The sequence below is a fragment of the Takifugu flavidus genome, chromosome 20 (assembly GCF_003711565.1).
Source record: "Takifugu flavidus isolate HTHZ2018 chromosome 20, ASM371156v2, whole genome shotgun sequence".
In the NCBI taxonomy this organism is placed as follows: domain Eukaryota; kingdom Metazoa; phylum Chordata; class Actinopteri; order Tetraodontiformes; family Tetraodontidae; genus Takifugu; species Takifugu flavidus.
In genome coordinates, this window is record NC_079539.1 from 9,202,133 (window position 1) to 9,215,342 (window position 13,210).

The following is a 13,210-nucleotide window of genomic DNA, read 5'->3' on the forward strand; positions in this document are numbered from 1 at the left end:
GCAATACAAAGCTCAAGGACTTGTGTGAGCAAAAGTATCATGAAAAAAATATTTAAAAAAAAGGTTTATTTCACATTAGGTTGTGTTCAACCATATATTTTATATGGATAGATGAATTTGGTATTTTCACGTTGGGTCCACATTTAAACATCATTTAAAAACATTACAAATATTTCCTCTCAGCCTCAAATTGGGAGCTGAATTTACAACCATACAACACACTAGTAGTGATTTAATGCACACTCAATGTGTTGAAAGGGCACATAAAAAAAACAAATTATCGCCTTAACCTGACTATAACTGGACAACTGAAATACATGTAAATACTTTAGTCTGACTAATATTGGCGTATTGATCGGAGTTAAGATAGACAACGCAGGTACACACGCGCTGGCAACTCCAGAACAAAAATATTCATGGAAGCCGGTCATGACTACGAGAGGCAGCGTGCATCTTATCTGCACAATTAGTAATGCTTACATTACATGTGAGATGAATAAAGCTAAACAATTATGTGACGTCATACGTTTATTGAAAAGCGGCTGTTATGACCTGCCTAAAAGCCTCATACTGTCACCTAGTGTTGTGGAGGAGAACATGCTTGTATCGATTGTTCGATTTTCTTTGTTGTAGGTAAAATGGGACAAGGACTGAATTATGTTGAGACAACGTCAAAATTTGAGCAGCGAGCAGCACTGGCTGTCGACGCAGCCTTGCCATCATGGGAGGCACAAAGGCTGCTTTATGTGTCGCTGACCTGATTAACAATTCGATGAGTGCGGCAATAAAAGCAAAAAGTAAGAGGAAAGCTCTCTACTGCTTTTTGAGCGAGCAGACATTTCAAGATGAGAACAGAATGAAGCGGAAAAGAGATGATGGGACAGGAACCGTCAAATGCAATTCAAAGTGGATGGAAGTGAGTTAGATGTGGCTGACGACACAAGGGGGGAGATCCATGGCTGCAGGTAGACAAGGAGTGTGTGGAGCCCACATGGAGAGCTGCCATTTGACCATCTGGATTTATACCATGATGTCTTCAAACGTTCCAACCAATAATCATGGTGCAAATTCACTAAGCGAGGCCCCCCCTTGAGACACGCAACACATCACACAGCTATAATTAGATGACTGGTGAGGCCCACGCTGAGTGTCACCGAGCAGATGAGGGCAGATCAATGTTCTGCTCTCCAAATGAATGGGGCTAATTTTGACGTGACAACCCTGTCACTGAGAACACACACTCACGCATGTACACACAGAGGCAGAACCCAAAGGCAAGATTGTTAAATGTTTTAATATGACCAATTATTTTCACAAATTGTTTCTTTTTTTAATTATAAAACATACAGTTGAAAGTGAACAAATAATACCATTGTTTACTAAATATCAACATATTCAAGGGCGAGATAAAGCAGAGATTTACAATAGAAAAATGACGTCATCGTAGAAAGCGCGAGGTTGAAAAAGAACTCACATGTAACACAAGCACGTGTGGAACTGCACACAGAAACATAAGCCTGCATGTGTCTCTTCAATGGGTCAGTTCTTTTAGGGGAGGTGGCGCATGTATTCAACAAAAGGTTAAAAAAACAAACATGAAGGGGGATTCGCAAAAAACGATCGGACAGAAGAGTCAGATAACTCCAATGCAAGATTACTAAAAAACATGCACATCACACGTGTGAAAATAATAAATATTTATTTGTCAACATCACTGTTTGGACATGAGGAAACTTGAGGCTTGTTTTGAAAGTGTAGGTTTCCTCTCATGTCCACAAGGGGACTATTTTGTAATTGTCAGATTTAAAAAAACAAAAGAAAATTCTGCAGTACAACCAAATCATGTGAAGATAAGATATTTAAGACAAAAAAGGCCATGTCCCTGTGATGTGAAAGTAATTTGTTACAACGGTCTTATACGAGGCACATAAATGTTTCTGGAAACAGCGCCTCCACAGGTGGGTGAGACATAGCACAGATACTTTTCTTGCAGAGGGTTGTGGATTTTAGTTGGATATCAGATGTCATCTGAGGCTGGTTCTATAAAATATTTTGCAGTGGACTCTCAGCCCACAGCCATAAACTCAGTACTCGCAGGGTTGAGATGGTCATCCATCCATCTTCTATCCTTATCCCTTTCTAGGGTGAGGTGCAGGATCCTGTCGCTTCGATGTTGATGGTGAGTTGGCCAAATATACAAGTGAGCCTCTTTTACAGCTCAAAAAATGCGACTGTTTATTGTCTGTATCTTGTTTCACCTAAATGGTGGACACATTCAAGAGGTATCTAGATGTGTCCTTCACAACTTTGATTCAATGCCAATTTTGACCGAACAAATTGCTTTCTTGTGTTTAAAAACCCCGGGTTTAAGGTGGAATGAGACAACAGAATAATTTATTCTGATGCCGTGTAAACGTTCTGACTGAAGGGACTGAAGCCAACCGTAAGGCTCATTTGTTATTTGGTATCAAAATGGCAGAAAGACATATTTATTGAGGATAACACTAAGGATAAGTAATTACATTTCATCATCAAGTCCTTCTGTAAGAGACTTCAAACTTTACATTTTGATTGTAGTTACACACAAATGCGAAAAAAGAAAGGGAAAAAAACCTAGCACACATGAACTTCACCAACAGAGTCAAAATTGATGGCTTGCTTTCCACTGGCAAATAGTGAAATAATTCAACGTTCCAACTGCTGTTTGGAAATCCACCTGATTTTTTTTTACAAACAGGCACTGAAGCTCACTGACCACTCGTAATCATCTGCTCCAGTGAGGCACATGTACAGCATCCTAGCCTTTGAGTAGTCTTCGGAGAAAGGACTGAAAAATGACGAGGCAATGCCTTTTGGTGGAATAAAACAATGTACTCCTACTTTACATTATGCACACCTGTCTTAGTTGAGCCTCTTTTACCGCCCTTTCATCATGGCCCATTGTTTACGCTTTCAATGCTGCTCAGTGCAGTCAACACCGTGAGTTTCCTTCTGAGGTTGGATTCCCACAAACGTATACGCCGGTGTGTAGTGACGAAGAAAGATAGACCAAAAGTGATGTGTAAAAAAAATGCAAGCCAGTCAGGAAAAACAAAATAAAATCTAGAGGAAAAAAGGAAAAAAATAATACCGTTTTTCTTCTTTCATGTTTATCTGGAGTTTTAAATACATCCTTGAAGGTGATTGAATATCATCTCTACTGTCCAAAACAGTTCTGGTTTAGGGTTAGTGGATAGTAGGCAAATCTCCCAGCCAGGCACCCGGTAAGGGACGTGGGCATGTATATTCATTCTGCAAAGAGAGGAGAAATGTGTTAAAACAGCTGGACTATGACCTGTCAATGCGCTGGTGTTAGATCGCAGCCCAAGGTATCAAGCAAATAAAGGGGAGTGATTCAATCTCATGCAAATAGCACACTCATGCTAAAATAAAGCAAACATTTAATATGTTAGTTACAGCCAAAATAAGCGCATCCAAAACTTCAGCATCTAAAGAATGCGTCTAAATCCTCTTTTTAGATCTCCGCTAACCAGCTTCTACAAACATTGAGCATTTCTAGAACTGGAGAAGGGATGACATTACGTCTGAGGAGGGGCAAAGATATGTCCAGTTTTCTGTTTTGGTTACTACAAATCTCTGATCCATTTATAGACTTTCAATTGATTTAATTCAGACCTACTCTTTATTTATTACTATCATTATTATGATTAATAAAATAGAAACTGCAAAGAGAAAAGTCTCACGTCCCAAAACTAAGGAAGCAGAAACTAGACAAGGTATTGTTGAAGTTATCTTTTCCACTGACTTGCTTGGTAAGAAGGTAAAAATAATTTTAACACTCAGTGAAGTAAAGATATTTGATGTTTCCCAGACGGGATGCAAAATATATTAAGCTTATAGTGTTTCTTTAAAAATAAATCAGGAAAACCAGTAAATGTGAAGTCATGACAAGTGAATATTCCTGCAGTTGCAGTTGGTTTGCACCAGGCAACTTGAGCATGTCAGGATCGTACGAATCAGAATAGATTATATTTGACATCCAACTCTCATGTATTAACCGCAAGTGCTGAACTGACGTGCACTAGGTGTTCCCTGTCTGGAAATCCAAAATATAAATCTTCTGCTCTACCACTTACCCTCCTCAATATGTGTAACTGCAAATATTCATTGATTTACAAGTAGTGTAATTCATACTAAGCAATTTTTAACGAAAAGAAAACTCAAACTGAACTTTTTGCTGTCCAAGATGTGATTGTTGTCAGCAGGAAGCACATTTCAGCAAGGAGGGCCAGGCTGGAATGCCACAGTCATTTTAGAATCAAACAGGCTGATAAGCCTTCACTCAAGTCTTTATCTGCCTCGCAGGTGGATGTGGGTGAAGGCAGCTGCACAAATTGTTGCACCTCAGACAATTTCAATGGAGCACAACAAAGGGAGCAGCTCCCAACGAGCGCTCTGTATGTGCTGCAGAGACCTGCACAATGATGCGAGACAAGGCACACAGTCTCTCTTAGCCCACTCAACAGGCAGATGCACACACTTAGAGACATTTCATCCATTGTGGTGCTCCATATAATGTGGGATAAATGACAGTTTTAATGGATTATCTGGTTTTTTTTGTTCAGTTTGTGTCACATGCTTATGCTACGATAATAACCCTTTATACAGTAACTATGGAAACGCAGCAACAGGTTTTGTCACACAAATTCATCTTCTCCATATTAGCACACTAGAATCAGGAACGGCCCCCGAACAGGTCACCAGGACACATGTCATTTTCTCATCCCTAGTGGCAACTGTGTGTAGTAGCAGAAGATGAGCATGCAACGCTTAAATAGAAATACTCTTTCTAACAAATGCCCCAATGTGGCAAATTCCATTTATGATCATTGTTTATTACCGACAATGCAATTGCTGCACTGGTGGTTGAGATTGATCCGAGTGGACAAAAAGCAACACATCAGCCCTCTGGATGGCAAGTTTAAAAAGCAAAGAAAAAAAAAAAACATCAATCGAAAGCACTTTATATTTTACCAAAGAATAGCTGTCTTACAATAGGCTACCGCATCAGGGTGAAGCAAAAAGTGTTGGGACGCTCTCTCCAAATACTATCAGCTTGCGACAAAACCCTCAGGGAATGTTTTGGCTTCAGTAAGTCTACCTCTGACAAACTGGCTGCCGCAATTGTGGAGTGGATCACAAAAAGAAAACACCGAAAGTTTAATTTGTCAAAGACAGATGTGTGTCAAAGCATATGCTTTTTGTACTTTAAACACAGTAAGTATATACAGTATGTGTGTGTATTGCTGTCTGTAGAAAGTCTATATGCCCAACAAAATTAATCACAATTAATATTGAATGGGTATTAATCATGGTTAATCTACATTAATCCAGCCCTGTGAATAATCTGATTAAACATTTTATTCAATTACTAGCCTTAATTATTATTCAAATATTCAATAAACATACAAAAGCAATCATTGAATTTAAAAGTAACTGCAGACCAAAAGGCGTTTATCCAGGGACCATTCGTGCCTGAGGCTCTTCAGGAATACTCCAGACTTCGAAAACCTTGTGAATAAGTGCTTTTTCTGGGGGTTCAATAAGGCCCAGCCTGTGCCAGCCTAATGTTTGAAAAACCTCCATTAACTTGTTCCAGTGGGAACAGCTTCTGTTTAGGAATTGCATGACCACTGATGTCAGACAGACGTTTTTTGAACTAATTTATATAAGCAACAACTCTACCCAGAGTTGAGACAATCAGTGTAATTATAAGATTGGCTTGCCATTTGTAATCAGCATATTCATGTTCACAGCAGGGTTAATGAACACATTAACTTAATTGTTTCTATGGAAAAAGTGAATGTATTTTCTAATTGTCAGCCATGGTGGCTGTGCACACTTGGCTGAGAAAAAACTTAAACTCCAGAACAACATCCTTCCTCCTGTGACTAACCCACCAACCAGATCCCTGTCCCAAGCCATTCTCCAGGATAGAGGATGCCGGGCCCAGTTTATGTTCTTTACTAGGTTCTCCTTAACCTGCTTCATTAATCATAATCCTTATTTTAACCTAGTATCAATTTAGCTTGTGTGGAAATGAAACTACAAATGTTAAGGATGCGAACCTGTCGCCACTGCTCGGTGTGAGTTGCACCTTCTCTGTAAATGCATGGAGGTTATGTTGTTTGTAGCAGCTCGTCTTTCATGTTGCAATGGCGACCAAACAGTTCCTGACATGTCACTTCTATTTCTTCTGATTGGGTTAGGGTTCTCTCTCTCTCCGTACGCATCTGCAGGTATCACCAACCTCATAGTTGTGCACTGACCTGCTGACCTCCGACCCCACTGAAACACTCATCTCTAGTATTGAAGCTTTTTGTAATGAATGTAGATCAATGTGTGTGTCTATTCTCTCTTCTACGGCCATCAGCAGGAGGGTCTTCCCATATGAGCCTGGTTCTGCTCAAGGTTTCTTCCGGTTAAAGGGGAGTTTTTCCTGAAACTCTTGCTTGTTGAGGTCAGGCCCTGGGATTCTGTAAAGGGTCTAGAGACAGTTTAGATTGAAACAGATGCTATATAAATAAAGATGATTTGATTAGAGTTTTTTGTGTGTTTATGAAACAGGATTTTCTGGGAGGATAAAATAGGCATTGAAAGCATCCCATTAGTTACCGAATGACACCAGCATACCCAAGACAGCTGTTTTATGTGACATTTGTTAGTGATATTTTTGTGAAAGACTCCAAACAATGTATATTTTCTGTGTAAATTGGGAAATATTTGACCTGAGGGCTCTAAAGTGACGAGCGGTTCAGTTCAGTCCTTGTCTGGGATCCGACCGATCAGTTCAGAGAAGGTGAAGGGACTATAAATAAAGTTTTAATCAGACCCAAGCAAGAGAATTAAAAATACAGAGCTCACGCCAAGGCGTCGATGTCATTTTAAGTTGAACTTGCCACAGGAGAGAAGGTCAGTGTGTACGTATAGCTTCAGGTAAATACCTCCACTTCCTGCTAATGCATTCCTTCGCACTTTGCAATACATGAGAGATTCCTTGCATAAATAAAATTTATATAAATTTAGTGTCAAACTTATAGCCATAATTAATTCAGGATTTAGGCTTTCTTGGGACTGCAGCCTAATGGCACCATTTTTTAATTCCCCAAGCAAAAATAATAATAGCAACAATAATAACTGCTATAATTACTTTGAGGGACTATATTGGGGAGAAAATATAAGGCTATATTTCACCCTAACATAAAGGTTTTAATCACATAATCCCATTGTGCGCTGACCTGCTTAGTTTTTGATCTGCATCTACACCCCCCCCCCCCCCCCCCCACACACACACACACACACACCCAGCCCCCCATCCATCACCTCCACTTTTATCCAGACAGCCATCAGTACAAGGGTCCGCTCAAGGTTTCTTCCTGTTAAAATGGTCCTTATTCAGGGATCTGGGTTACTTAAGGCAGTTTTGATTCTAACAGATGCAATTTTAATGTAGATTTATACAATCAAATCGAATTACAAGTCATCAGCAATGCAACAGAGTAGAACAAAACATTCACGTTAAAATTGAAATGTGACCATGTGTTTTGATATTCTTGCTATTTTTCTGCATATTGCCAGTAATATTTGTTCTTCCAAGGCATCCTCTGAACATCGGCTCCACCATTTACGTGTTTTTCTGCTGAAAGAATAATTTTCTGTGCTCCCTGCTGATGTTTGAAGACCATTGTACCTTCAACTCTGAATTGCAAATATTAAAATTTTGCTGATAAATGGCTGTGCTGACTTTCCGGACAAACGCACAAGTGGCAGGAGGCTTTACTCGCGTGTCTGTTGGGGACAGCAGACGAAGCCTTTCAGAACATGAACCGAACAATGACTTGTTTTTATTTATTTATTTATTGCGAAGGCTCCACCATCAAAGCCGCCGACAAAGGCTTCACAGTTTGGGGTCTTTCCTTTCATGTGCTGCAGGGGGCGCCGGGCTGTTCCGGCATAAAGAAACCAGGACCAAAGATGGACAAATCCCTGCCTTCGACCATATAATAGCAATATGTATTAGCTTTGCCTGACTCAATCTCCTGCTGATCGTCATTAAAAAAAACCCAGCCGGTTCTTGCTATCACATATTTTTAAAGTGTGAACTCGTTATAACCTTCATCTCATCTACAATTACCTCTGTCCAGGGGGCAGTATGTGTTCACAGTCCCTAGGCTCATACCCTGTGATGAAGAATAAACTAGATTTCTTTTTTTTTTAGTCACACACAGTAACAGGGGGAGTAATTGGAAGCAGGAAGCTCTGGGTGCAGCATGGCCTTTGCTGTGTTTAATAAAAGTCCTGCAAACATCTTATCACTTCTGGAGGCTGAACACACTCTGCTGTAATTACCAGCGCCAGGTAGCCAAAGATTTGTAGGATTTAAAAAAAAAAAAAAAACTTTCTCTGCATCAGAAACTTCTTTGCACAGTCGGGAGCCCATTAAGTCAGAGCTCCTCACCTGCCTGATGTCATCTGGATCCACAGTTTCAATAACAACAGCTAAAAAAGTGGGTGAATAAATAAATATACTTGAAAGTTCAAAAAGTTTCAGGATAACAGAAAAAAAGTCTTATCCCAAGACTAATAATCGAAGGTAAACAACTCAAATGAATCCCTGAACATTTTAGTATTAAACTTGGATTTTGAGTGAACTTCCAGTAGTGAACAGTAAAGAGAAAATCGGATCATCCAATTAGCGGAGCACTTCTATAGGAAGGTACCAGCCCGTCCATTTGCTTTGTCTTTGGTTGCTACTCATTAAGGGCTTGGAAGTATCTAGCATCCTTAGAGTCCATCAGGGTGTATTTTAGTAATGTGCTCCTTTAAATGCAAGTGTTTCATTGCCTTGTGGGGTAAAAAAAATGCTCAGAGAACAGGCCCATTGGGAGCTGTCTATTTGTGGGTGGGGTAATAAAACCATAATTAATGAACTCCATGTTGCGCTGCCTGCATTTAATCTTGTTTTCCGTTGTGTTACTGATGGTGTTTGTGTCTTGACCCATTAAGTATAACTATAACCTAGATGAATGTGAACCTTCGTGGACACTGTTGATATTAAGCTTTCAGGCAAAAGCATCAATGTGAAAAAAAAACATCATCGTTTTCAGTGTGACCTTTCAAAATAAAAGCAGTGGAAACGATTGATCGTCTCTAGCACTTGCTCCCTAATTGTGTCCCTCTTTCCTCAAAATGACCCCCTACTACAGAGTTAAATGTTGTAGGTCAGTCCTTTATTTTCATCAAAAGTAGATGTTGTGCTTCATTTATTTATTGATTGATTTAAGAAGGCAGAAATCCTGACATATTAGTGACAAAAAAGAGAAAATGCTAATGCGTACACTAGATACATGCAATTCAGCCGTGGCATTTTTGGGGTAAGTTGGAAAAGAAACTGGTCACATCTACTGTATTGTCAATTCAAAGGAAAACCTCTGCTTTGAGTTGCAGAAACAAAGATAAAAGTAGGGATGAACTTTTGGACTTTGTCTAATATTTGTTGTGCTCAGAGCCACCATCTGTATATTTCAGTAACACGATGAAAGCCCCCCCCCTTTCCTTTGTTGGAGAACATTTAACAACAATATTTAAAACCAATAAATTGTGAAAAGAAATTGTCTTTGGGAGAAAGAAAAGTATATTTTCAGATCTGGCTCTGTGCTGTTTTACCAATTTACCGATTGTCTGCACTCTTGGATTCTGAAAATAGGTTTTTTCTTGTGTGTGTGTGTGTGTGTGTGTATCTGTGTGTGTTTGTTTATGGAGGGCACTACCCACGCTCGGATCGTAAAAACACACATTTGCAGATTGTTTCACACATTTACAAATACATTTTTCAGAATAATGGCCTAATTTGACACAGAAAGAAGTGTAAAGTAGGTGCCTCTCATTAACCGCGTGGAGCAGAGAGACTAAAGCAGTGCAGTGTCAGTGTGAAAATTGCTAAATCACAGGATTGTTTCCAATTCTCTCTTACTGTCAGTAGTCATATTAGCCATGCAAGCAGCTCTCAGGAGACAAAGCTGGGTTAATGTTGCAGAAAACAAGAACACCAGCAGAGGAAAACAGCCTCTGAACTCAGATCAATGTTTGTAATGTCAGAATTTGTCCAACCAATACCTGTTTGATCTAATATCGTTCATACAATGTCAAATACAACCAAAATATACTCTAAAAACATGTTTTTCTGTAGGTACGATGCTCTGGTATTATGAATTTCTAACACATCACAGCATTTATGTACCTAGAGAGTCTGACTGCTGTAGGAACACAGGATTTTAAATAACGCTCTGTTGTACAGATACTTTATTATCTCAGCTAAAAGTGTTTTCCCTGAGCAATTGTTTAAAAATTCTAACGTGTTCAAACTAAAAGTTTCCTGTTTTTAGGGCTCATTAAAAGATCTACCTGACCTGCGACACAGGTGACCAAACTGTTGTCTTTAGCAAGAAATGTCGATTACAATTCACATTAAAGATTTTGTGTGTTTTAGAGACTGGCCTGAGTGCTGTATTGAAAATGCCAGTGTCTTTATTACTGTTATACTTAGTGTGCAGAACCGTCTTAATGTGCTCATCTGCTGCGTGAGACCACCAGCAGATGTCCAGATGCCGGGTAACAGGTGGGGTTCACATTTTAATATCACTGTATCTGCTTGTTGACAGGAAGTTCTAGCTATGATACAAGCAAAGCATTTTCTAAGCTATAAATGAGGTCAGTGGCAATAGAGTATTGAGTATGATCTGAAATCAGTGACAAGGTGGGAAATCTGAATAGGTTTTGGTGATTTATGATACTCCAATACATAAAAAATGTTTTTCCTGTTAGCATTCAAATGCACAACATCAATAAGATGATTTAAAAATTTATTTTGAACTGATTTTTAGTTGCATATACTGTAGAACACAAACCCACATGGATTGGGGGGGGGGGGGGGGGGCACAAATAAATTCAGACATATACCAGTGCAAAGCAGAAAAATGCTAATATGTATGCTAGCTCCAAGGCTCTGGCTAAATTTAAATCAACCTCCATATGAGTCAATGTGTGACAGCAACTGGCCTGGAGACAGAAACGTTGCAATTTAAGATGAAAATGGGAATATATATACCCAATCTTCAAATTATTCACATAAATGTATAGATGCTCTTTCCTGTGCAAGTTTTGTTTGCTGGGATGAATGTAGTCGGAATTGAAGCAGGTGAGGATGTGAATAAAAGGCCTGGTGAGCCCTTGAGGGCCTATTCCTGATTTTTACCTAGTAACTGCTGGGCCAGTTGCCAGTAGATGCTGATTAAAATAAACAGCAGTTGACAGATAATAGATGGGATACAGCGAAGTCATTCAGGCAATAATGTGATTCCCTCCACGTTCCTCAATCTCCTGCTAAAAAGCCTTCTCTAAACAATAATCTGGAGTGCGGCCCCAGTTGTTTGGTTACGCAGTTTTGCAAATGACTGCATATATCCAACAATGATAGCTGTAATCAAATCCCCAAAATGAGCAACCCTGATTCCAGAGCTGACCATTCTGTTCTTTTCATGATTGCAGGTCGACCAGCGCTGCCTTCCTCTTTAGCTCCCGCCCTCTGAATCCTCTGATGCGTTAAATCAGGCTGCTTATTAGCAAACGTAACATAACTACACACCGATTGGTCAGGACACCTGGGAACAACAGCAACAGGCGCCAGACACTCACAAAGGGACCACAAAATGATTCCCCTACTCAGACTCCAATTACCTCGTTCCGAACCCCCACCCCGCTGACTGTACATTGAGTGAAGTGGCTGTTTTAAAAAAAAATTATTATTCCCTCTTTTCCTCCACACAAAAAGAGCAGCAGACAATGAAAAATTGACTGAATGTGCATCTTTTTTTTGGAAAAGGAGCAAAGTCAGCAAGATAAATGAAGGAATTGTGTGCACTGCTTCCTCTAACACAGACGTCTGTGTTCATGCATCCACTTCAATAGGATAGGATATAGAGCTGGACTCTGGTTTCAGATAAGAAATCATCTTCAGCAGAGACAGGAGGCGTACAGTTTGACGTTTCCCTGTTGATTGAAGTCATATTGAGTTCCCAAACAGCCTCTTATTTCCCTTCTTTTAACAGCTTAGTTATTAATGCGGGATCTGATGATGGAATACATGCATCACTGTAAAATTCAATTATCCTAATCCCCTAATTCCTCCTTTCAAAGACCATCTAACTCAAGGCTAATCTGGTGGGTTATATTTTGTGTATTCTGAACTGCTTATCCTCATTTTTGCACATCACTACTTTAAAAGCCATCAACACCCAGAGCAGCTGCTTGACACTCTGAAGTGCAACATTTTTGCCTTCAACCAGGCAAATTTTCACATCTTGAGGTTGCTGATAAATCAGAGAGATTCGATGAGGCTCTCGTGTTTGCTGTGAGGTTGACAGCATCTTAGAATCTCTCCGCAATCAGATGGAGCAGCAGCCACCTCCTGATTATGGAGATCTCTTTGACATCCTTTGAATGGATTCATCCTGCAACGATTCTAAAGTAAATGAATTTTTGTTTTGAGGCAGCAAATAAATGCTGAAGCGATCATAATTCTGGAGGAAAGTGCTTAAACCGAGATCATTTCTAACGAGGACAACAGGCAGCGCTCAAACATCCGTTGGACTGCAGCGGGGAGCAGACGGTGGTTGCGCATTAATGCAAGTGCACGTACGCACGCGTCTCTGTCATGAGCCTGTGAGTTATGATGGTGATTTATGCAGCTGATGGATGACCACATTAACAGTCTCTCTCTGTGTACTGTATAGATCACATAGGGACAAATAAATCCAGTTTAATATGCCTGGAAAAAACCCCAAACACCTACCTGGAAACAAGAAAGAAATCATTTCTCACCCTTGTTAGGATCCATTATTTAATTTGATTTATTACCCATGTGCCGCATCAGGTGTGGGATCCTTTGTTTAATGTGTTCTGCGAAGGTGGCAGACCTCAAACTGTATCCTGCTCCTTTATCATAAAGAGCAGGATGAATTGTTTTGTGTGCTCTAGCCTTCCTAAAAGTTGGGTTGCTAGGCAACGGAGTCCTGCTGTATTTGACAGTGCTGATATTGCCTTGACAAGTAAATCACATGCTAGATTTAGGGTTTTTTGTCATTGTTGTTGT

General features: G+C 39.8%; 1 protein-coding gene across 2 annotated transcripts in view; it reads right to left on the reverse strand.

Annotated features, from left to right (window-relative positions):
- Positions 1–1,275: 1,275 nt before the first annotated feature.
- The window catches only part of lrrtm4l1 (leucine rich repeat transmembrane neuronal 4 like 1), a 48,795-nt gene continuing 36,860 nt past the window's right edge, over positions 1,276–13,210 (reverse strand). For both annotated transcript variants that reach the window (XR_008947767.1, XM_057019707.1), the window contains exon 3: positions 1,276–3,291. Coding sequence is in view for 1 of the 2 variants with exons in the window: in XM_057019707.1 (XP_056875687.1) it covers positions 3,226–3,291 (66 nt within the window). In the remaining variant the exon portion in view is untranslated. The remainder of the gene's footprint in view (positions 3,292–13,210) is intronic.